The 23,645-nt window shown below is 46.6% G+C and overlaps 3 protein-coding genes and 4 non-coding genes across 11 annotated transcripts in view; all 7 read left to right on the top strand.

Annotated features, from left to right (window-relative positions):
* Positions 1 to 10,854: 10,854 nt before the first annotated feature.
* Positions 10,855 to 14,844, top strand: RPL17 (ribosomal protein L17). Of its 2 annotated transcripts, none has more exons than XM_026092234.1 (7): positions 10,855 to 10,909; positions 11,309 to 11,361; positions 11,449 to 11,489; positions 12,576 to 12,710; positions 13,153 to 13,251; positions 13,926 to 14,117; positions 14,750 to 14,844. In XM_026092234.1, exons 2-7 carry the CDS (start codon positions 11,322 to 11,324, stop codon positions 14,795 to 14,797), a joined length of 555 nt encoding a protein of 184 aa, XP_025948019.1. In that variant the 5' UTR covers positions 10,855 to 10,909; positions 11,309 to 11,321; the 3' UTR covers positions 14,798 to 14,844. The 2 variants fall into 2 exon arrangements, with proteins under 2 accessions (XP_025948019.1, XP_025948020.1); XM_026092235.1 differs by lacking the exon at positions 10,855 to 10,909 and adding an exon at positions 11,012 to 11,034.
* On the top strand, positions 11,149 to 11,217 carry LOC112978629. Its single transcript, XR_003257949.1, has one exon. It is a non-coding gene; the product is annotated as a small nucleolar RNA SNORD58 (small nucleolar RNA).
* LOC112978626 lies at positions 13,015 to 13,081 on the top strand. Its single transcript, XR_003257946.1, has one exon. It is a non-coding gene; the product is annotated as a small nucleolar RNA SNORD58 (small nucleolar RNA).
* LOC112978628 lies at positions 13,620 to 13,686 on the top strand. The gene has a single exon (XR_003257948.1). It is a non-coding gene; the product is annotated as a small nucleolar RNA SNORD58 (small nucleolar RNA).
* On the top strand, positions 14,212 to 14,281 carry LOC112978627. The gene has a single exon (XR_003257947.1). It is a non-coding gene; the product is annotated as a small nucleolar RNA SNORD58 (small nucleolar RNA).
* A 528-nt stretch (positions 14,845 to 15,372) lies between the features above and the next one.
* On the top strand, positions 15,373 to 19,256 carry CUNH18orf32 (chromosome unknown C18orf32 homolog). Of its 3 annotated transcripts, none has more exons than XM_026092237.1 (3): positions 15,373 to 15,483; positions 17,526 to 17,778; positions 18,445 to 19,256. In XM_026092237.1, exons 2-3 carry the CDS (start codon positions 17,551 to 17,553, stop codon positions 18,517 to 18,519), a joined length of 303 nt encoding a protein of 100 aa, XP_025948022.1. In that variant the 5' UTR covers positions 15,373 to 15,483; positions 17,526 to 17,550; the 3' UTR covers positions 18,520 to 19,256. The 3 variants fall into 3 exon arrangements, with proteins under 3 accessions (XP_025948022.1, XP_025948023.1, XP_025948021.1); XM_026092238.1 differs by lacking the exon at positions 15,373 to 15,483 and adding an exon at positions 15,617 to 15,778; XM_026092236.1 differs by lacking the exon at positions 15,373 to 15,483 and adding an exon at positions 15,796 to 15,952.
* Positions 19,257 to 23,477: 4,221 nt separating this feature from the next.
* DYM (dymeclin) overlaps positions 23,478 to 23,645 on the top strand; it is a 220,809-nt gene continuing 220,641 nt past the window's right edge. The window contains exon 1 of one of the 2 annotated variants that reach the window (XM_026092225.1): positions 23,478 to 23,566. The gene's annotated coding sequence lies outside the window, so the exon portion shown is untranslated. The remainder of the gene's footprint in view (positions 23,567 to 23,645) is intronic. The other variant, XM_026092226.1, reaches the window with a different exon arrangement.

Raw genomic sequence — 23,645 nt, 5'->3', positions numbered from 1 at the left:
GCCGCGGCGCCGTGGTGCCTCCTCGGGGGGGAACCCACGGCGGTGGGAAAGGCTCCGCTGTGAAAACGGGCCACGGACCCCCGCGTTTTCGCCGCTTGCATTTTTAGATGGGTTCTTTTATGCTCCCGCAGCTGTTCCGCGTGTGTGTGTGTGCCGAGGCGCAGCTCCGAGGGGAAGAGGTGACACGTGAGGAGGCATCGCCTTCCCTTTGCCCTCCCGCAGCCCCCCCCCCAAACCGCAGCGTTGGGTGGCGGGGGGCAGCGTGGTCCACGGCGTGCGAGAAGAGCAGGTGAGGGGGCAGGCGGGAGCGTCTCCTGGCTCCGGAGACCGGAGATGATCCCGGCGCCCGTCTCCGGCGGGAGGCGGCGGGTGCGTGCGGGACCCCGGGACTGAGCCCTTCGGGCTCCCGCGCAAGCGCCGGCCTGAAAGCACAGAGGTGTCTCGGCTGCTGGCCCAAGCCCGGACTGACTCCCGAAGGAAACGAATCATCYGAGTCTCCTTGCCAAACGCTTCCCGCTCCAAAACGGTCGTGCTGGGCATCGGGTCAAAGTCCGGGAGCGGCTCCCACCCGGAGCTGCTCGCAAAGCGGCCCTTCGCCAACACCAAAAACCTTCTGGAGAACTTCCTAGGTCAGATTAGTTTTTCACTGGGAAAGCTTTCATGGCTCCCAGCTGGGATTTCTGGGAATTATAATAAGTAATAAATGGTGAAACGGGGCAAATAATCCACGTGGGAAGAGCTGGGAGCTCAGTATTTGCAGTACTCGCAGGGATGCTGGCGGCGATGCCCAGTGACATATTGGCTTTTCTTGGGGGCTCTCGTGTTCTTTCCCCACCGTGATTTCCTAGGGATCTCGGTCTAATGCAAAAAAGCAGAACAGGAACGTTCTTGAAATCATGGGTATTTTCCTAGGGAATAACAGAAAAATGTGCTGCCCAGCTGTAGTCGCAGGCTGGCTGCAGGCTCGCACCGGGCGGCTGAGGCCGTAGCTGATCTCCGCTTCTGCGTTCAAGCCGGTGAGTTGGAGCGAAGCCGGGAGCTGGGGAGGGAGGAAGGACCTGGGAGCAGCCGGCTTCATTTCTTAGCAGCAAAATGCTAAAATCGGTGTGCTATGTAAACGAGTATCCCCAAATCGGTGCTGTATTTACAGTCCCCCCCAAAAGTCTCGGTTCTGCTCCCAGATCTCCAGGTGATCTCTGGCAAAATTAGACAGGGTTTTCATCAGCAGCTTTTAATCTAAGATGTTTCCATGTTTTCCCTTTAGCGAAAATTTGCCTTTAATTCTTCTGTCTTGAAAATTAGCATGCTGACACCCGCTTGCCTTGCCCAAACCGCAGCACGAAGCACGAGTGAGCCGCACCACGGAAGAGCYGAGTGTTAAGGGAAACACGAAAATCCTTCAAAATCGCATCACCACTGTAAGCACCCGCAGATCGATTATTGCTAATATGTCAATTTTTTAAATTCTGTGTATAGAAACCCCCAAGTCTCTTACACCACAAACGCGCCACTCTTCCATCCTTGTTTTTCCTCTGTTTTCATCCCTTTTTTCCCATGGAAGAGAGAGCAGGTTTTGCAGGAGAGGAGGAGGAGGGGACAGAGGGATTGTGCTCAATTTTTTTTAAGTTATAAAACTTTTTCTTTTTTTTCCCAATTATAAACCCCCATCCACTAGAATTTAATGGGATTGGCATTGGTTTCCCTCCTGATTCCTTGCRGTGAGGGAGGCAGGAGTGGAGGGGTAGAGACAGGGCCGGAGAGCAAATGGAGCCAGGGTGAGGGGCGTATTTACGGTTGACCCTGCCAGCAGCCCGCAGACCTGCGCCGGGCCTCCTGTCCCGCGTTAAATCCCCCGGCATCTGGCCCCGGGTGATTACGGAGCACGTGCTCCGCCGGCGCAGCGCTGGGGCGGGAGCGCTCGCGGGCACCTGGTGCCTTCAAGAGCAAATCCCCGCATTCCTGCGAAAGGCTGAGCAAGGCGGCCGATGGTACCTGCCTCCGGGCATCTCCGGGCACCAGGAGCCTGGCGTTCCCAGTTTCTCCTGGCGTTCCCAGTGTCTCCGCCGAGTGCTGACCGCTGTTTTCTCTCTTCTCAAGCCCCCGGTTTCCACCCAAGCGGTGCGAACGCTGGTCCCTCCTGGCTGCGTGCTGCTGGTTTGGCTGATGCTCAGGAGAGCCTTTGGCAGGGTTTTACTGCGATCTAGATTAAAGGGGAATGGCCGGTGTTTTTAAACCACAAACGCAGGCTTTATGCACTATCTATCTTCCGTGTTTCAGGAAAAGTGTGACAAACAGTTTGGGGCACAGAAATAAGCAGCATGAGCCTGTGCTGCCCATCATCCGGGTCAGGGTACCGCTGGTTGTCCAGCATCCTGCTTTTCATCTACCTTCTCCTTTCAAACTTTCTCCTTCCCAAACCTGAGCAGGGCAACACTCCCTACCAACCTGGACATTAGCTTTTCTCATACCAACCCTACTATCCATTTCATTTTTCCCCAACTTGCACAGTTTACTTTGAAAACCCATCAGTCATCCCATCCAAGCTGATTCCTCCGTGTCTCAAGCAAAGTTAAGGAAATCCATCACATGCATCAGCAGCATGTGCAATATGACCCGGTATGTGTCCAAGCATGAAGGAATGAGGATGACTTTGGGAGTGTTGCTCCCCCACAGGGCTCTGGTTCACCCTCTGGCCATCTACTTCTAATTGCTTAACTTCCCCCATTTATTGTGTTGGTTGAGTGTGTGGATCTTATTAGGAAGAGTCAGTCGCTCTGCAGTTAATTAAGAAAAGCTTGGGGCATTTCTTTGTGCTTGCGTTCCTGCCCGCGATGTCCAGGCATCATGGAGGAGCAAGCAGGGCTCGGAAGTGGCACCATGCAGCTGGGGGCACGACAAGCGGCGCAGAAGGACTCGCAGCGGTTCCTCCGCGGCTCTGCCGGCGCCGGAGGGGAATCCGCGGTGGGACTGCGCCGTGGGAGGCGGATACCTTGCGGCCCCGCGGCCAGGGGATGCCGGCTGCAGCCTGGTCCTGCTGTCGCTGCCCGGCATATGATCTCCGTGAGCACCGGCATGTGACTGGGCCTGTGCACTGGGAAAGACGGCGCTTGAAAAGGGGAGTGGAGCGGAGAGGCTGGAGAGGGGGAGGGCGGCTCGGCTAGAGGGGATTAGTGAGAACGGGCTGACACGGAGAGGTTTGAAGGAGGGGGCTTGTGTCACGCTTGTTGCAATAGCGAAGGAGGGGGATGAGTAAGCAAGGAAGGAGGGATGACCTCAGAGGTGACATTTAGGATCAAAGTGGGGCAGTCTGCGTATTTCGGAGAGGAAAATGCTGCAATCACCGGAGCAGGAGAGAGCAGGGGGCTGAGGAAAATCACTGGCAATAAGACTGGAAAGAAAAGAACAACGAACCACATACTGTGATGATCAGCAAAGGTGCTAGAAGGGTTACTACAGACATTACCAGAGCTTTGGAAGAAGGGACCAGGTGTTCCTGACCACAGCTTTTTGTGTAGTATATATTGGTGCTTCCCAGCCATGAACAGCGACCTGTCTGATGGCTGACTCTTTTGCATACGTGGCGTTAACAGCTCATTTCCCAGGGTCTGAGCAGATCTCTGCCTCAGTGTGGGGTGACAACAGTCAGGTCCTGCCTGCTAGCAAGTTCCTGCTGCTGCCCCCAGGCCGTCCCTCGCTCTGGGTGGTGGTATCGCACTGCCTGCCAGCAGAGGAGTGCAGGCACAAGCCCTCTGGTTTCCCTGGAGGAGGAGAACAGGCTTGACTGTGGTTTATCAGCAGACCCAGAGCAGCTGTTGAACAGTGGAGCCATGGAAAGACAGAGCAGATGATAACAGAGGAGAGGAGGAGACTTCTTTGATCCATTTTGGTTAGGACGTGGTGTAGCAAATGGATGAAGCTWGAGGCTGTGTTGCGTGGTACAGAGTGCACTTAGCTTTAGAAGAAGTGTTGAACAGGATTCACGGAATAGCTGAGGCTGGTAGGGACCCCTGGAGATCGTCTGGTCCAACCCTCCTGCTCAAGCAGGGTCACCTAGAGCACATTGCCCAGGACCGTGTCCAGTCGGGTTTTGAATGTCTCCAAGGATGGAGACTCCACAACCCCTCTGGGCAGCCTGTTCGAGTGTCCAACCACCCTCACAGTAAAAAGATATTTTCTTGTGTTTAGATGAAATCACTTGTATTTCAATGTGTGCCCAAATTTGTGGGCACAAACTGTGGGCATTTTTGGTGTCTTTAACTGAAAGAACATTTAGAGCGGTATTTCTTGGTTATGACCCAGGCAGGTTAAAGCAAACGTAAGCCCAGGACTTAATTTATCCCAAATAGTGTTTATTATCATGCATTTACATGTCTTTATTAACTTACTTTCTTACCACTGTGATTGGCYGATCTGTATCTGTCAACTAAAGCCATGAACAAGCAGTCATAGACCCTTACAACCTGCGTAAATGGTTTGCTGGCAGGGAATACATTGAATAAATACAAACTTCAGCTACAAGGTTATTAATCACATAGGAAGTTTATTTGACCAGTGATTCCCTCCCAGCTGGATGTGGAAGGGGGTGGATGAACCTGTTGCTGTAGGATAGTGTGCCAAAATCATTGAGTATCAAGGCAATCTCGCCATTTGTTGTTTTTTCTTCTTGTCCGTGCTCCTGGCTGGCTGGTCATCCGCAGGGTGGGGAAGGTGCTGTGCCTGCTGCGTCACGCTCGAGCAGCAGTGACCGTAAAGACCGAAATTCAGCAGTGATGAAGCTGAGCTCCCTTGACTGTTTCCTCACCACTGGACTGGGTACAGCACATCATACACAGCAGAAAGAGATTGTGTAGCTAACCTTGCCAAGAATTGCCTGTGTTTTAGGAGGACTCACGGGGAATCAAAAGCATTCTCGTCATTCAAGTTTTTTTAGATGATACCCTTATGTCATATATATATATATATATATATATATATGGTTAAGTAAGACACTTTTGGCCCCCTGTGGAAGCATCTGTCCTCTTTAAAGTCACAGGAAGGAGATTATAATCTAGCTGTTCAAGAGGCCAGGACAGAGCTACTTAGGCAGAGCGAAGTCCTCATGTGCTGTCCTGCTGACCTTGGTCACTCCACGTACTGGAGATACACCTCCTCCTTCTGCAGGCCCATAGATGCTGCTGCCAGGACTTGGTGCCTGGGCTAGTAGATTTTAGGACGTTGCTGTGAAGAGTGACATAGCTGGAGAACCACATGCCCAAATGCCTTGCTGACTGCAGGAGGACACAGCTGACAACTGGAGCTGGCTGTGCCTCTGGAGGAGCAGCATGTATGGCAGGAGGATGAGGAGTTTGGGGAGCTGTCTGAAGGCTGGAAAGCTTTCAGTGTCTCCAGCCTCCGGTACTCAAGCACTACAGATTAGGTTTCAATTTAAAACAAACACTGGGTGCTGTCATCTTCAAATTTTTCTGCTTAACCATTAGGAGGAGCAACCCATTTGTATGTAGTTTTGTGAATGACAGTTGATATCCCCACGTAACCCCTAGACTTCAAAAACTGGGGCTGGGAAACCAACAAAGAGTTGGAGGAATTGCCTCCCTTTCCTGTGCAAAGAACAGGTCACTGCAGAAAAACCTCATACAGAAGAGCAGACGTGGTGTATTTTAGCACACCAGAGCTCAGCTTGGCCAATGAGCCCCAACGGACCTATCTGCCGCAGGGACTTCCGTGTGGACCCACTGTTGCTCTAGTGGGCCCTCCGTTGGAAGTCACTGCCTGTGGCAGGGGCTGCAGAGGCCAACGTGCCTGTCCGTCAGCTGCCTGAGCTGCCAAGCTGCAGAAGAGCAAGGGCTCAAAGCAATATATCAGCTGGTAAAGCAGGTGGCAGAGGACAGGCACGTGTTTGCTTCTGTCACGTCTCTGGCCAGGAAGGAAGGTGGCTGTCAGGAGAGCATGGAGAGGCATGAAGCGAATGAACTGTGGGTTGTTCACTGCATGGCAGAAGAGCTGGGGCAGGAAGGGTGGGAACAGCGTCGCCGCAGAATAGCCTCCAGCCTCGTGGTCAGGATGTGGCTTCGAATCCTCTCGAAGGAAGGAAGTTGAAAGTGGGTCTCCCACATCCTGGGAGCGTGCTGTGGCCACCGGGCCATTGAGTTAAGATGGGCAATGCCACTTTCTGCAGCCGCATCGCAGGAGAAAGTAAAAACCATCAGTGTCTTTTGTGACGGAGCCCTTCCCAGGAGGCTGCTACCAGAGGGAGCGCCCAAAGGACAAAGCAGAAGCACGGTTCAGGTCTGAACATGGTTGGATCTTCACTTTAAACGCCTGCTGAGCTCTCAGGAGTGAGGCGTTTCCTAGGCATACACAAAGCTGGGCTGAATCACCAGCGGCGGGTGGTACGGGCAGGGGAGTGTGGAGAGATGGCGCCAGGGAAGGTTAAGGTAAAATCCTATGGAGTCAAGATTCCAGTAGGATTAGGAGGCAGCTGCCTCCCACGCAGGAGTTTTCAGGAACATGATTTTGGACTTACGTGCTTAAATTTTCTGCCTAGGATCCAAATGCTTCTTTTGAGTCAGCTCACAGCTCACATAAGCTAAATATCCAAGGCAGCTGGTGCACTGAGGGAATAATCTGGGTAAACCTCAATAAGGGCACACGCTCAGCTGCCTCAGCCCTGATCCTAGCRCTAGATATGTGCTAGGCTGCCTCTGAGAGCAGTTGTTAAACTCCCCAACAGAGACGAAAACATGCATCTCGTTTCCTGACACCCAGCTCGCTACACCCAGGCAGTCCGCCCGCAGAACTCCTACCTCTACACTTCCATCGCTGCAAGCCCCCAGCAGCTCATCCTGAACAGTTAATGCTTGTCAAGGAAACAGAAAATGTAAGTGACAAGAAAAAAAATGCCTTTTGCTTTTCGTTTAGCTGACAGACAACGACCTGGTGATAATTCCCATCATGCATCAACTACTTAAGCTTAATAGCTCTGTTCCATTTTTCTCTGAGTGTCTTGTTGCTTCTATGCTCCGTAGCTAGGAAAAAGCTGCATTTAAAGGTGCTTCCCATGAAAATGCTGGTTTACTTCCCTGGCAGTACATGCAAACAGGTGAGGAGGTGAAAGCAGAAATCAGGGAGGACTGGATTCTCATGGGCTGTGAGGTGAGATACTCACAGTACAGTGAACAAGGCCATGGTAGTGCCTGAGGACCTCAAACAGCTTTTGCTAGTTTTCATTTATTACTTCTGTAAACGTTACTGTTCCCATTTCACAGAAGAGGGAACTAAAACACCAAGAGACCCAAATCATGCTTTGGAAGTCATCTCCGACATCTTTTTCTTACAAATGTGGTCTTCCTTGAAGTCATGAGAACTCAGAGGGGGCACTTTTTCATTTATTTTTCTCTAGTAATGCTTGGCACGGAAAGGCTGCTGTGTGTGTATTCTGATGGTACAGACCCTTCTTCACATTACCACTATTCTGAGACGGTTGTGTGTACTGAGCAGCTTCTAATCCCATGGAAGACGATGGGAGATGGAAGTGCTAACTGGTGAAAATGGACCTTGAGTATCTCAAAGTAAGCAGTCAAAACCAAAAGCTAGTGTGCATTGTTGAGAATCACAGAATGGTTGAGGTTGGAAGGGACCTCTGGAGATCATCTAATCCACCCCCCCTGCTCAAGCAGGGTCACCTAGAGCACGTTGCACAGGATCGCGTCCAGGTGGGTTTTGAATATCTCCAGAGAAGGAGACTCCACAACCTCTCTGGGCAACCTGCTCCAGTGCTCTGTCACCCTCACAGGAGGGAAGTTTTTCCTCACGTTCAGGCAGATCTTCCTGTGTGTGTTTGCRCCYGTTGCCTCTTGCCCTGTCGCTGGGCACCACTGAAGAGAGTCTGGCCCTGTCCTCTTTACACCCTTCCTTCAGATACTTATATGCGTTGATAAGATCCCCCCTCAGTCTTCTCTTCTCTAGGCTAAACAGGCCCAGCTCTCTCAGTCTTCCCTCATAGGGGAGATGCTCCAGTCCCCTAATCATCTTTGTAACCCTCTGCTGGACTCTCTCCAGTAGTGCCACATCCCTCTTGTACTGGGGAGCCCAGAACTGGACACACTACTCCAGATGTGGCCTCCCCAGGGCTGAGTAGAGGGGGAGGATCACCTCCCTCGACCTGCTGGCAACACTCTTCCTCATGCACCCCAGGATACCATTGGCCTTCTTAGCCACAAGGGCACATTGCTGCCTCATGCTTAACTTGGTGTCCACCAGCACTCCCAGGTCCTTCTCAGCAGAGCTGCTTTCCAGCAGGTCAACCCCCAACCTGTACTGGTGCATGGGGTTATTCCTCCCCAGGTGCAGGACCCTGCACTTGCCTTTGCTGAACTTCAGGAGGTTCCTCTCCGCCCACCTCACCAGCCTGTCCAGGTCTCTCTGAATGGCAGCACAGCCCTCTGGTGTATCAGCCACTCCTCCCAGTTTTGGATCATCAGCAAACTTGCTGAGGGTGCACCGTGTCCCTTCATCCAGGTCACTGATGAAGTTGAACAAGGCTGGACCAAGTACTGGCCCCTGGGGGACACTGCCAGCTACAGGCCTCAAACATGGGTTCCGAACTCTTTTCATAGGAACTTCATTTGTAAAATGGGGAATAATATTTGCCCGCATCCCAGCGGTGCTACAGGGTTTCACTGCTTTGAGATCAGTGCTTACAGGTTACTTGGAGACTTTGCAGAAAGCTCCTCCTTGAAACCGAAGCAAAAGGCACCTTTTAAAACAGGTGGATGGAGAACTGCAGTCAAAATTAGAGCGCTGCAGTTTCCAGCCATGTAAATATTTGTGATAGTTCAAATATTTTCCTCTTTCCATCAGGGTGAAATCATAGACTCAAAGCTTTGGGGTTTTTCAGTGCTAAACAAGAGATCCAAAAATAGCCTAGTGGTCAGAGCATTTACGTGGTCAGTGAGTTCTTGTTTATTTCTAAACCCACAGTTGAACCCTGACCTGTCTCATGCCAGGGAAGCACCTGGCCACCAGACTGCTGGCCATTCGGGAAGATCTCATTTTGTCAGGCTTTTCTTGATGAATCTTTGCTGTAACTTGGTACCACTTCCAAGAAACGTTTCAGTTTTACTGAACTGCTGTTTCGTTAAACGTGCTGCGTTTCCCAAGCAGCTCTAGTTTCAAATACAGCCTAAAATGGAAAAATATTTTCTACTAATAAGTAACTCTTTGAGTTTCTCTTTTGTTTTTATAATGCTGCAATAAGTATCGGCTGCAGTTCATAAACATGAATCCTTTTAGTCCAATCTCTCAGTACGCTTTTTTCATGCTACTGTGCTTTCCCTTCCCTCTACTCTCATCCTAAACTGCCATCTAGCTGTAGCTCTCGGACTTACTCCTTACTCTAGTTTCACTGAAGTGTGATTTGCAAACAGCACTGGCCTTGAACTGAGGGTTAATAAAATTGGCTTGACCGTGTCTTTGCTTCAGTAATCTTTCCTGAATAAAACAGGCGTCTTCCCTGCATAGCAAGGAATCTGCCAAGGCTATTTTCTTGTTCATTCAGTCACACATCTGGCGCAAACGTACTGACACAAACAACTGACACACCTTAATTAGCCATTGGGTTTAATCACATCTTACATTTAGGAGAGATGTCTCCAGCAACAAACAAATCTATTTGGAGACAGTCTGCACTATGTCATGACCCCTCCAAGGCCCCGTCTAGACTACAAGCTTTCTGGTCATCTGTGTTGACTGACAACCAAAAAACCACTCCTTAGTCAGCATAGCCGGAATGCCAAAACCCTACAACAGGGGCAATTATGTCAACAGAAAAACGTTCTTGTTGACTTAGCTAGCATCGTCTGGGGAGAATGACGAGAAAAAGACTCTCCCTGTTCTCTGCATCTCCACTGTGGCAAGGACTAGAAAAAGCAGAGCGGAAGCTATGTTTGCAGAGGGACCCAGGAGTACACAAATCCCAGTATGCTCTAAATTTGACATAACACCTGTCTGGTGCATGTGCTCCTACTGAAAACTGATGCACAAATCATATATGCATGCACTTCCTACAGGTCAGGGCAGCTTCAGGGAGCTATCAGTATTGCGGGTACCTCTAGTCAAGTGCTGTACAGCTGACTGACATGTATAATACCTATGGTGCTCCTAGGAAGTTTTAGACTTAGTGAAGGCTTGCCCAGACCAGCTGCTGAAGTACAGGGGTGTAGAAGGGACAGGGAGGCAGAAAGCCTTCTCCAGCCCCTGGAATAACGTGCCTGGCAGGGCAGGCTGCTCACCGCGGTTTCATCCACAAACACTGCACGGAGATGAAGAGACCCCCTCAAAACCCGGCCACCCCCCGAGGTCGCGGAGGTGAAGGTGGCTCTTCCTTCCCCTAAACCAGCTCCCAAAACGAAGGGGAAAGATCAAGACAGGAGCTCACTCAAGGAAGGAGTAGCAGAAACATCCAGGAGCGAAACGGGGATAAAGGCGGCCGTAACCACCCGATCTCCGCAGCTCGGCGGAAGGCTTGCGGCGCTGCTGGTACCCCGTTTGGGGTTTGCGCGCACTTCTCCTCAGGCGAGGGCGCCATTTTGAGGGGGGCCGCGCCTCGGGCTCGGGGGCGGCAACACCGTACAGACACGAGTCTGCCRCACCCACGCGCAGATACACACATATATACTTACACACGTATATGGTTGCACATACACGTTTTATTTTTACGCCTCCCGGGCTCGCCCGGCCGTTGCCGCGGACGCCGCTTTCCCGCGGCGCCGCCGCCGCGACGCTCCCTCCCCTCACCCGCCCCCGCCCCGCCCCCCGCGAAGTCTCGCCTCGCTGCGTCTCGCGATACCGCGAGGCCTGACGCCGCCTCCCGGCAGCCCTTGCGCCCCCTCTTCCCCGCCGCGGCCCTGAGGTGAGGGCGCCATGGCGGGTGCGGCAGCGGCCCCGATCCGGCCTCCCGCGGCCCCATCCCGCCGCGGGCGCCCCGGGGAGGCGGCGAGGGGCCAAGGGACCGGGCCGCCCCGCCGGCCGCCATCGGTATTTGTGGGGCTGGCGCGGGGGAGGACGGGCGGGGACGGAGATGGCGGCGGCGGCGGCGCCTGTCGCAGTCGGGGCTCTGAGGTGGAAGCAGGCCCTGGGGAGCGGCCGTGGCTGCGGTGATGCCTTTCTTAGGACACCTTTGGATTTAACTGTGAAAAGAAAAACCAATTTCTGAGCAGCTCCTTCCCTTAGCCACCTGCAGTGACATAATCGTGGGTTTGAATATGCGCGTTGGACGTTTAACACGCTTTTCTTTGCTGCTTTTCCACAGCTGAGCTCCGAAAATGGTCCGCTACTCCCTGGACCCGGAGAACCCTACGAAATGTGAGTTGCTTTTCCTGCGTGTCCGTGTGGTGCTTTACCGAAGCAGTTGAGGTTCTCGTTTAAAAAGTTTGTGTTTTCTGTCCACAGCATGCAAGTCAAGGGGATCCAACCTGCGAGTCCATTTCAAGGTATGCAGCTTGTGCGTAATAGGAAAAACAAATTCAGATTGTAGAAGGAACGATCTTTTTCTCTCCAGTGTAACTATGTCACTGTGTCACAGTTATTAGAGTGTGGTAGCATAGGATATGGCTTATACTTGTTTAAACTGCTTTTAAGGCTTTTATCCACTGGAATAAAAAACAGGTGGTGTCCTAAAAAGCTTGCTGTCGAATACAGATAATAAAATACAGTAAGGAAACAGTTAATTGCAATGAAGATAGCAATAGGAATTGAACTAACATCAGATGAGTGATTTGTTTTATCTGTTTTATTGTTCATTTTTGGTTGTTTGGAAAGATCTTCCTGCTCATCTGATCATACTGCTGGTCAAGAAGTATGGCACAGAAGACTTCTTGTATTGAGCAGGAGGCCTGCATATGAGTGAATACATTTCTCTGGAAAGCACTTAGTTGCAGCAGTGAATTTAGGACACTTGTGGGTTAATTGCACAAAGCTGGGTTCTGAGCAGATACTTTTCTGCAAAGTGCTATATATAATGTGGGTGAAAAGCATTTTAAGAGGTTTAGTTTGTTTTGTGTTGCCTTTTTACTGTGTTCAAACATGATTAAAGTTACTCTTTGAATTTGCATTTAGCATACTGTCCTAAGCAGTGATACCTTACTCCTGATTTTTCTTTCCAAGCCATTTCCTCTCTCCCCTTCATAATTGTCTCACATGGATTTTAAATCAGTGTAGCTTTTTTGTTTTCTTGTTAGTTCCTGTGAGGGGCCATGAGTGACATTTTGCAGGAATGTACCCTTCAGGCTCTGGGTTTTTGGATTAGTGGATGAAGAGGACCTATCATAAGTGTAAATGTATTTTAAAAGTACACGGGTTTAATTTTGCTGTCTGGAATGATCTAGCCATTTGTTAAAACAACAAAAACATGTCAGAGTAACAAAATCAGTAATAAAGGGAGTCATACTAAGATTATAGAGGTAGAAAGGGGGGAAAAAAAAAAAGACTGTCTGGGGAAAGAGGGACAAGTGCTTTTGCTTACATGTTACTTGGAAAGAATTGTTGAGAGAAGCTTTTCCTGTGCTTTGTTTTGTTAGAACACTCGTGAAACTGCCCAAGCTATCAAGGGCATGCATATCCGAAAGGCAACCAAGTACTTGAAGGATGTGACCCTAAAGAAGCAGTGTGTTCCCTTCCGTCGCTACAATGGCGGAGTTGGTAGATGTGCCCAGGTGAGGTTTGAGATGAAAACGGGGAAAGGGTGCTTGGGTATGATTCATTAAAGAAGAGAGAAAAGGTGGATTTGAGACTGCATTGGGAATATTCTGTCAGTGTTGGTGAAAATGTCACATTAAAAYGTTAAGTGGGAGAGGAGAGTCTCTCTAGTTCCTCTATAGCAAACATGAAACATTGCAGCATGACAGTTTGCAGTTCTGTGTGAAAGGCATTAGGTAATAGTTTAAATGTATTGTTTYGATATGTCGGCTAAAAAGGAATACTCTAGTATTGTGTAAGAAGTTGAATTGCTGATTTTGATTGCTGTGATGACTTTCTTAGGACACCTTTGGATTAAACATGAAAAGAAATTTATTTTCTGAGCAATCTTAGTAAAACAGCMTGTAATAGTTATGTCGTAGTCAGGATAAAAACAGAATTCTCTCCTTCTTCTTCCAGGCCAAGCAGTGGGGCTGGACACAGGGWCGCTGGCCCAAGAAAAGTGCAGAGTTCTTACTGCACATGCTCAAAAATGCAGAGAGCAATGCTGAACTCAAGGTAGGTTAACTAGGCATTATTAAATGCAAATTGTTCRCGTAGTTCTCTGTGTCTGTAGTCCTGAGCTCAGTGGCTCAAAAATCAAAGGCCAGACAGGGCCTGCTTTATAGATGATGCTCTGAATTGTATAGTCAAGGTCTGAGGATTTGGTTTGCTATTTGTTTAGATGATGTTGCATGCATTCCTCAAGATAAAACATGAGGGATAATTTTTAACTGATAACAGAATGCATGAACTAGCTATCAACTGCTTAGAGTAAGTGCGTGCCAAATCTCTTAAAATGTACAAAATAAAGCAAAATCTTCTGTACACTCCTGGTTAACTTATGTCTTTGTAATGTACTCAGTATTTAAACTTGGCAATTTTGATGGCGGTGATGACTATCTTAGGACACCTTTGGAATAACTGTGAAATAAAATCTTAATTCTGAGCCATCAGCATGATTTTAAATTCCTTGTGACATCTAGAAAGATACTTTTTTTTTTTCCTGCCTTTACTTGATGCTTCTGCTTAATAAAAATGTTGTTTTGTGATTTTAACTTAAACTGTCAGATGTTTGCCAGCAATGACATGTGTGGCATGGTGATCATTCATGTTTTTGCTACGAAGATTACTTATTTATAGGGGAAAAAAAAGTCACAAGTCTTCTGCATTTTTTTTTTTTCCCCCCCTAGGGTCTTGATGTGGATTCTCTGGTAATTGAGCACATCCAGGTCAACAAGGCTCCCAAAATGCGCAGGCGTACATACAGAGCTCATGGTAGGATCAACCCCTACATGAGCTCCCCCTGCCATATTGAGATGATCCTCACTGAGAAAGAGCAGATTGTTCCTAAACCAGAAGAAGAAGTTGCTCAAAAGAAAAAGGTAGGAAGTGTCATAGTGTTTTTTCTCTCGTTTCTTAAAATGGCATTGTCAAGAAACCTGAATTTTAATACTTTGCATTTTTCAGACAAGAGGGTTGCTATGATGACTATCTTAGGACACCTTTGGAATGCCCATGAAAAAAAAAATACGTATTTCTGAGCAACCTCAATATTAGTGTAAATACAACATTGAGAACTTGAAACAGTTCTTGTCAGKGATTTATACTGCAAAGGTGGCTTGCTGTGCTTCTCGGGCTGTGAGCTTAGTGCTTCTCTGCGCCTGGAACAGTTCCTGGTTATCTGTTCAGGACAACTGTATGTGTAGATACTCCAATACGGCATAAGAGTATTCACATTTTTTTTTTCCCCTGGAGTAGTTAAGGCATTTCCAGTTCATGCTGCAAAATGTAGGTGAAAATAAAGAATGGACTCTTTGTAGTGACCTTAGTGTTGAAAGACGATGGCCTGTTTGGATCATTCAGTTGACATTTTAATTTGATGTGTTTCACTAGAACTTAGGTCTGCTTTTCAGTACATAACTATAACAACCTTTAAGCAATGTGGTATGTTCTAAAACTTTTGTAAGTTGTTTTTTGTAGGTGCAGACTTTCACTGTTGCTTTTTGTTTTTCAGATATCCCAAAAGAAGCTGAAGAAGCAGAAGCTCATGGCTCGGGARTAAATCTGATACAACAGATGTACATAAATAAAACAGAAAAGTTAGATTTATTGTGTGTGCTGCTTCTCTGCTTTTTTTTTTTTTTTTTTTTTTTAAGGCTTCTGCTGTAAATCTTACCTAATAAGTCTGCTCAGCTTAATTTTTCAGTATTGGCATGTTGCTTTGGGGGACTCCTGGAAGCAATTCCCTCTACTGTTTGTATCCCAAGGAGTTTTCCGGTTTGCTCTTGGGAAGTAACGTTAGACTTCACAGCACAAGGCATTACAAGAGCTGCTTGGAAAGTGCTTCATGCTGTCTCCTGCTACGTCAGCCTGAAAACAGCTTTATATTATATATATTCTGTTTTATATATATACATATATATATATAAATTTTAATGTATTTTTTATATATAGCGAAGAGCGCCGCGGGGGGCCGTTCCTTCCCGGGCCACAACGGGGGCTGCGGGGCGAGCGGCCCCTCCCGTCATGGCGGCGAGGGGGGCGGGGAGGGGGTAGAGGAGGGGCGGGGCGTGAGCCACGTGGTTCGCCCACCGCCTTTTCCCATTGGTGCCGGGTCGCCGCCCTGGTGACGCTGCGGCGCGCGTCMGCCGGAAGCGCGAGGGCGACTTCCGGTGCGGCGGAGAGGGTTGGAGAAGCCGCTAACGGTGCTGCGTCGCTGCCGGCGCGGAGCCGCCGCCGCCCCCTGAGGTGAGGCCGGGGCCGGGGCGCGTTTGGGCTCATCGCCTGCTGGGGCGGAGCTTTTCTGCTGCTAAAAGTCTTCTTTCGCCAGCTTTCGTGTCACAACTAACCGGGGGGGGGAGGGGGGAGACGCCGCTGGCTGCCATATGTCGTTTTTCCACACAGCGGGAAGGTTCACTTGGCTCCCGGGGGATCTTCCAGCCTGGGTGTTGCGCCGCAGCGAAGCGGACTCGGGGTGTGTTACGGGCGCTCCTGGCCCTTCTAGGCTAGTTCGCCTTTTATGAAGAAAAAAGCCCTTTTGTCGGTATAGCTCCCCCTCCCCCCCGCTGTTCTGTAATAACGGTTGTCTGGTGACTGTGTGTTACACGTGGGAGACAAAGACCGACGCGCCTAAACTTGCAGTGTCATGGCTGTTCCCTCTGCTGACCCCCATGTACGATGTTTTACAGAAACAAACAAAAGCTTGTGTCGCAAAGAAGTAAGCTTGCTGTTAAAATGTGACCGTTTGCCTTTTGATGTTTGCTTTTTTTTTCCCCTAAAAATTAATTGCCTGTTAACCAAGAAACAAAATATCACCCAATCRTAGAAAAAATTTGGGGAGCAATATCTAAATATGTTAAGACTCTTGTTATGCTACTTCCAGTGACTTGTATCGGTTTCTGCCTGAAATATGACTTATTTTTCAGTCTAGAATCTTGGAATGAAGTGTACTGCAAAAACACTTGCTATTATCTCAGAACGGCAGTCTGTATTGTTCTCTTCAGGAGCATTTCTTTAGCTAGCGGGTGAACGCTCAACATCTGCTTGAAAAATTAGTGTCTGGGAAGTTTTGTCTGAGAGAGTTCATTGAATCATCTTTTCAGATGGATTTGATGGGTTTGCCTCATTCATGTATTCCTGAATTAAGATTCCTCTCTGCCTTTAGAGACTATTGGTTCCTGTAAAGCTACATTTGAAAGAGCTGAAAGTACATTTGATGTAGTCAACTAGAATTTGGTGTTCTGCTGTTCAGTTGGGTCTGGGGCTGCAAGTCTCTAGGATAGTTCAAATAAAGTTAAACAATGATCCCAAATGAAGTTTACCCATCTGCCTCTTCAGGCTCCATGGAGGGATCCTGGAAAGCTTTTGTTTTGCTTCTTTATGTAAGAATTCAGATGTCACCAGCCTAGAAARGAGGAATGTGAAGGGCAAAGTTGCACAGTGCAGCAGAGCATATCAAATAGCTCATCACCACTGAAAAGGACAGTTCCRGCCCTGCTGTGCTCTTTCTTCTCCCAGGTCTACTTTTCTGTCCCTGCACTGGTGCTKTCTCTGCTCTTCTGATGGCAGATGTCAGGCTGCTGTTTTGGAAGATGGCTTTCTGTTTTTGAGAGAGGGGATGAGCTCCTTTTCTGAAGTTTAGCCTGTTGAAATGGATCACGGCAGGACCAAGTGTTTCCAAATCSTGTGCAGGGGCAAGGAAGCAGCATGTAGCCAGAATGTGAGGAAAAGGAGAAGAGGATTTCCCCCACCCCACCCTGCCCACAACCTGCCTTTCAGTGGTAGCRAGCTGTTAGATTGATTTGAGTCATGTGGTTTAATTTCACCCTAAACAGAAAGGAAATGGGGAGAATGATTTTTTCAAACCCTATGTTACGTTATAGTAAGAACAGGCTTAATATCTGCAGCTCAGTGTTTAAAATTTATTGTGTGGTTAAAGCAAAAAGGCTTCTATTTTCAGGATGTTGTTTTCTTAGTTCCAGCTGTATGGATGATGAAATAATAGCAAGCTTTACTTGGAGAAAGATGTTAAAATCTCAAGGATGCTGCCTTTAATATTGCTGAGGTCTTTATGTCATGGAAGCATAAAGCTGTTCTCAAGGAAGAATGTCAGCATTTTTGAAATTTTAACAATCTATTATTAAAGAATCAGCTATGTTTAAATATCAACTAGAATCTTCATTCATTACTGAAGGTTTTGTTTTCTTAGCTCATAGTATGCAAATTCTGTCATTCTAAGTTGGTTTTGGGTTTGTTTGTTTTTTTTTTTCCTTCCCCTCAATCTTCAACAGCTTTGTCGTAGAACAAGAACAAGCCATGGTGTGCATTCCTTGTATCGTCATTCCGGTTCTCCTCTGGGTCTATAAGAAATTCCTTGAACCGTATATCTATCCTGTTATTGCACCTTTCATTAAGCGTGTATGGCCCAAGAAAGCTGTGGAAGAAACAACAGCCACCAAACAAGGTCAAGGAGTCGGCGCTGGAAATCCACGGGCACCTTCAGCCACAAAAAGAGATCAGGAGGATGAGCCTGGAATTTATAAAGTAAGATTAATGCATTTAGCTAACCTAGCAAACCCCAGATAAAGGACCCAACAATAGCTCAGGCTGGGCATTGTGAAGGCGTAGCTAGTTGGGTGTTTTTTATGGAAGTTTTTGTGTCTATTTTCTTATGAAAAAGAGGGTTATCAGTACTGATCTAACTGGGAAGAGCAGTTCTGCCAAGATAGCTTCTGGGAGGTGTGTCTGTTTTCTGAAACACCTTAGTTTAATACAGTGTAAATATTCTTTCTTAATATATATATTCTTTCAGAGAAGTGAGAGGTTGGATAACGGCTAAATCACAATAGTTGCATGAAGCAGAATGGAAAAAAAAATAGTTCTTCAGCTAGCTCTGCTGCTACTAATGGGGGAAAATGTTTAAAGCATTTAAATCATGCAGTTACTATGTACGCCTTCTAAAAAAATGTGGTTTATTTTCAGAGACTTGTATATGTTGTCTTTGTCTTCATTTCCCCCCTTCTCCTGAAATAAGAATTATGTATAAATCCAAGAAAACCCATCATCACTTTGATTCTTGCTGCAAATCTCTTTATAGATCACTGGCCTTGATTCTAGAAGTCATTTTTGTCACCAACTAAATGTTATTTTTCTTGGTGTGAAGTCCTTTCTTTTTGACATTCCATTAATGATACTGTCTTTTATTTGCAGTTTGAAAGCAATGGGGTTGCAAATGGAATTGCTGCAAAGAGAGCCACAGAAGTTTCTGACAAGAAAACAGATTAAAGGAGTTTAATTCATAAGGATTTTATCCCCATGYGTCCAATATGAACTGGTGACATTTCTCTCATTTAGAGACTTTTCTTTGCACATTTTAGCTTAATGGAAACCCTTATCACTTACAGGAGAGGGTCTGTTCTGCCACTAAAATGGCAACTAGCAGTTTTTCTTATTTAAGGTGTTTGAAAACTGTCTTAAATTGTTCTTTATTTTCCTCACTGGAACTACTTTTCTTTTGTAACCTAATTGGCATGATTACAGTTAAGGTTAAGTAATTTATTAATAAATATAGCTTGGGAAGGTAAATGTGTTGCTTCTTAGTTTCATTGACTGCTAGTGCAGTACTTCAAGCTTTCACCTTAAGAATTATAGCTATTCCTGCCCTTGCTAAAGAAGTATGAATTGCATTATGTCAACATAAGTATTATGGTCAAATTATGAAGAGTATAGATGATCATGTGAAATCTGTGGAGTTATGCTATATGCAGGATTTACTTAGCTTACTACAAGCAGAAAGTCTTGATCTGATACTTCCATTCATCATTTTCTCCTTGAAATATTGTGCCTTTCTTTCCTGAAGAGGAGGCGCAAGGGCATGATACAGGAAAATTGTTGCTTTATATTCTGTTGCAGTGGTTTAAAATGGTGCGATTCTGTGTCTTAAAAAAAAAAAAAAAAAGCTAAAATCTTGTTAACATGGTTGTATAACTTGAATTATAATAAACCAGGAATTTATTTAAAAATAAGTTGCTTCATTTAATTGTTTTTAGGCTTCTAAATAATAAAAATCGAGAGTAGTAAATGGACAGCTTTGAAAACCTGTAGATGGGCCCAAGCCACAAGGAGGGAGGTCATAAAACTATTTGTTTTTTTGATACTTTGTGATAAAGTGAACTTGGCAAATCCAGCTTTGCCTCATCCTGGGAAGAAATATTCTGGCGCTGACTTGCATGCCAGCTCGGTAGTGCAATTGTGAAGCGTTTTTAGATGCCACTCTGCATAACAGGAAATAGAAGTGATAATCCCTGTTTTGTCCTCTCCACCGAACTGGAGAGTTCTTTAAAATATTAAAAACAAAAACATTCCAACAATTTTGGATTGCTATTAAGGATTTATCACTTTCTCAGTAGTCCTATGGGTATACCTTACTCTGTGTGTGTGTGTGTATATATATATATATGTATGTATATAGGTGTTTCATGGATAGCATCTAGAGGGTATTATGATGAAGCTGATAGCAGGATAGGCTGATAAATGTTTGGGTTAATTCACAGTCCCTTTCCACATTAAAATGTTGCTCATCAGAGTGACAAGAGACACCTTGCAGCCCTTGAACTCTTGCTGAGGTCCAGTCTTTCTTGCAAGCCTGCTTTCTCCTGCTAGAGAAATATCTTAATATTTGGCTTGATGCYTGCCTGGTGCCTCTGGCGAGGTGTTGTATCGTTTCCTGCCATTATCCTTTTTTTTTTTTTCCCCCAGGTCTTATGTGAATTGGTATGCAATGTTTAGAGGTGGATATTGGACCATTGTTTCTCTGTTACTCTTGTAATGAGTTGAATTACAGAAAACTTCTTGTAAGATGTTGCCTAACACTCCTTCCTCTCCCTTAGTGAGTCAGTCTATTGGGGAGTGAATTTTGCATTCCTGTTTAACCAGCTTTTGCATCATCATAAGCCCCCATCTGATCAATATACCACAGATGTAGCTTTTTCCTAGACTGGTGAAGTACTGTTTGTGATAATAAAACCTGGTTTTGTTATTCTGAGCATGCCCACATGATATATAATTCGTGCAATGAAAGATCAGCAAACTAAGTGTGTGTTCCTGTAACTTCTCACAAGTGTTGTATAGTAGAAAAGAGTGGATTGGAAATGGGGGGTAGGGAAGGAAGAAGTTACACTGTTTTCCTGTTGTTTGTATCCTCCCTATTTTTGGATGTTTCACCCAAGATTGTTGCAATGGATCACACCCTATTCATCAGAACTGGTAAAAGGTGGATGCAATCTTCCCTGTGATGGATTGGGGTTTTCTAAACCAGTCAACTCCCTGTCCCTTCCCAAACAATAAATTCCTATCCTACCTCTAGTTTCAAAGTTCTTGCTCTCAGTCTGAAAGCCAAGAACTTTTGAGGGTCTGAAATCACTTTTTTCTTTGTAATGAACGAGCAGTAAAAAGGCTGAGAAAGTCCCCCTGCAGAATTGAGGTCATACACTAAGAAGGGAGGGCAAGGCCAGGCATGGTCGTTTGAATGGGTACAGAAATGAAGATTCATCACAGTTGTGCAGCTGAGCATAAATATGTTTTCTTATGCTTTAAGCACTGTTGAAAAAATAGTCCCTTCTGCTGTGCTTCCTGTGCTGGAGCAGGTAACCTTAACTCTTGTTTTGAAATGTCTGGGCATTTCATAAATGGGCCAAAGCTTTGGAGTAAGATACTCACCTCTAACAGCCATGAACTTGACGTAAAGGATAGAGCAAGAGCTGTGCTTGGGCTTTAACATCTTGCAGTAAGGGGCTCTATCCTGAGATGTCTTGTTCCCTAATTCGTGAATGCTTTTTTTTTTCCCTCCCCTGAAATGACATTCTGAGGTGAAACAGCCGGTTGAAAACACCGGTTGCTTGCTCTACACATGTGGCAAGAAAAGGCTTAATATTTGGCTTCCTCGGATGGCATAACAATATTGCTGGGTGGTGATGGCTAGCTGGAGACGGCTGACGTGCGGACAGCCTGCCAGCAGCCATGGGCTCCCCTCTCCAGTAAGCCTCCAGAAGGAGCACCAGCAAATTGCTGCTATTTCTGCGCTTCAAAATGGCCTTTGCCTGCTTCATTTAACTTATTTTCAGTCATTCACAAATAAAGTAAATGTAAGCAGTTGATTTATAAATTGTATAGAATTAGAGTTATTTAGAATATTATTATTCAAGCAAATGCATCAGTAACTTGGGAAAGAAATCATATAGTAGATCTCATTGCAGTCTGAACTAGACTTCTGGCTGTGTACCAGCACCATATTTAAACACCAGACCTACTGAAATGACTGCAGAAAGCGAAACAGCCGGATCATGCAAATATGTTGTTTTGGTTGTAAAACTACACTGCCTGTGCTTTCCGGAGTGGTGTTTCACTACTTTCACTAGCTGCAGTTAAACATTAATGTGAGTAATCTACATCATAAAACTTTCCTGAGTAAGGCACTTCACTTGAAGTCCTGGCAGGAGATTTGTGTTGCTTCTATTCCGTTCCAGTACCTGTGTTGCGAACAGATAGGCAAAAAATAATTTAAAAAACAGATGAAAGCAACAAGTGCCTGTTTCTACTGCCTGAGCCTGGGCAGGGTGCAGGAGATCATCCGTTGGGGTGCACAGAACTGCACAGATTCCTGCTTAAGAAAATGAAGAAAAACTGGCAATTTCCACATGAGAGAACAAAATATCTAAAGGAAATAGAAATACGGGATTTAAGTGAGAGAATTACTTAGTGTTTGTTTTTCACTAGAAGCTAGATTTATGAAAGGATTTAGACACCTAAATATTTTAAGTGGACATTTACCAGTATTAAGTAGAGCAAGGTAGTAGCTTAATTTATGCTGAAGACTTTTAGAAAACTGCAGAGTAGACATCTTCAGGCACCAAAGTACTTTTGCAGACTTAGTCCTAAGATTTCCAATGCTAAAGCTACCTGGGCTAATTTAAATACTGTTGAGGAAGAATCAGAAAATCAACGTGCAAGTCAAACATTTTCCATTTATGGGAAGCTCTACAACTTAGTACTGCTCATGTGTTGGTTTGCACGGGTAGTTAGATGCCAAAGGCTTATTATAAACTTAATTGAAATCCACCTTTTAAAATACTTCGAATATGTGCAAAGGTTTTCATAAAAGTTCATAAAGGTTTATGTTGTCAGTTAAATATTTTCTATGGGCCTGATTCTGATTCTACAAACAACGGAAATTTTGGCACTTTGTATGGAGCATGATCAGCCTCTCAGGATGTCTAAGCGAGCAATGAATTGGCTGCAAAATGATCTTTATTCAGATATGTTTACAGAACACATAATTACACTCTATCCACAAAGCCAGTCTAATGACAGTGATACAATATTATCGAAATGTAGCAATGATGCTTCACCCTTCCAGGGGTCTTTGGGCACAGTGCCGAGATTCAGCCCTTCAAGTCATTCACTCCTGATTTCTGAGCAGTTCAGGAAGTTATTGCTACGCAAACAATATTTTCGGAGACTGCAGGTAAAGGAAATGAACAGAAATCTAATTTACACTTAGATTAACTACATCTGCCTTTAAGACCAACTAATTCTGTTTCATTAAACTGCCTAATACCCGAATGGAGGGATGATCTTCCTTTTGCAGTTTCTGATTATTAGAACATGCTCGCGTAACCAAATCGTATTTTGGTTTTTGCAGCCTGTCATTGCCTTTGCTTTTCAGCGAGTCTGACTGCAACAGTTTAATCGAAACGCTCTAAAGACCGTGTTTGCTAATGTGATTCCCTTATCTTTGGAAATGTTTTTTAGATCATACCGCCTTATCTTTCTTTCCTTTCATCGTCTTGCCCGAGACATGAATTATTTGAAATGTCGTGAATAGATATATTTTGCATGTAGACAGATGTAGCAGCAATACGTGTATTTTGAGGCAGTGCGAGGACTGATTTTCAATTCCGTCTTACTTTTTTTGTGCACGCAGTCCCACCTCTTTTGTAGGCGCTCTTGCTGATCGCCACGCACCGCTTTCAGCGTGCTAGCAGCCAGGCCAAGCACTGCATGACCACAAATCGCAGCGGATAAATCCTGCCTCCCTGCCCGGCCGGCGCCGGCCCCTTTTCGGCATTAACCGCCCCAAAACCTCCTCACCCGCAAAGGCCCCGCGCTGCCTGCGGCGGCTCCTTGAGGGCGGCGGCGGGGGACTACACTTCCCGGCGTGCCCCGCGCCGCCGCCGGGAGGAGGGGGCGTGGCCATCAGCGCGCCCCGCCCCCCTGCCGGCGCGGGCCGCTGCCGCTCGTTGGGGACGTGGAAAGATGGAGGCGGCCGGGAGCGGTGGGTGCGCGTGCGCGGGGCGGGGGCCGTTGGGCAGCGCCCCCCTCCTTTCCCTTCCCCTCCCCCCCCCCGGGGTCCC

The sequence above is a fragment of the Apteryx rowi genome, unplaced genomic scaffold (assembly GCF_003343035.1).
Source record: "Apteryx rowi isolate R43461 unplaced genomic scaffold, aptRow1 scaffold_95, whole genome shotgun sequence".
Taxonomy (NCBI): Eukaryota; Metazoa; Chordata; class Aves; order Apterygiformes; family Apterygidae; genus Apteryx; species Apteryx rowi.
This window is presented reverse-complemented; position numbering and strand designations above follow the sequence as displayed.

Excerpts from the sequence above, each read along its gene's own strand:
- CUNH18orf32 (XM_026092236.1), top strand. The coding sequence starts at position 15,906 with ATGTACGATGTTTTACAGAAACAAACAAAAGCTTGTGTCGCAAAGAA. Across the intron at positions 15,953-17,525 it reads AAAGCTTGTGTCGCAAAGAA|CTTTGTCGTAGAACAAGAAC; the intron begins GTAAGCTTGCTG and ends AATCTTCAACAG. Across the intron at positions 17,779-18,444 it reads ATGAGCCTGGAATTTATAAA|TTTGAAAGCAATGGGGTTGC; the intron begins GTAAGATTAATG and ends TTTTATTTGCAG.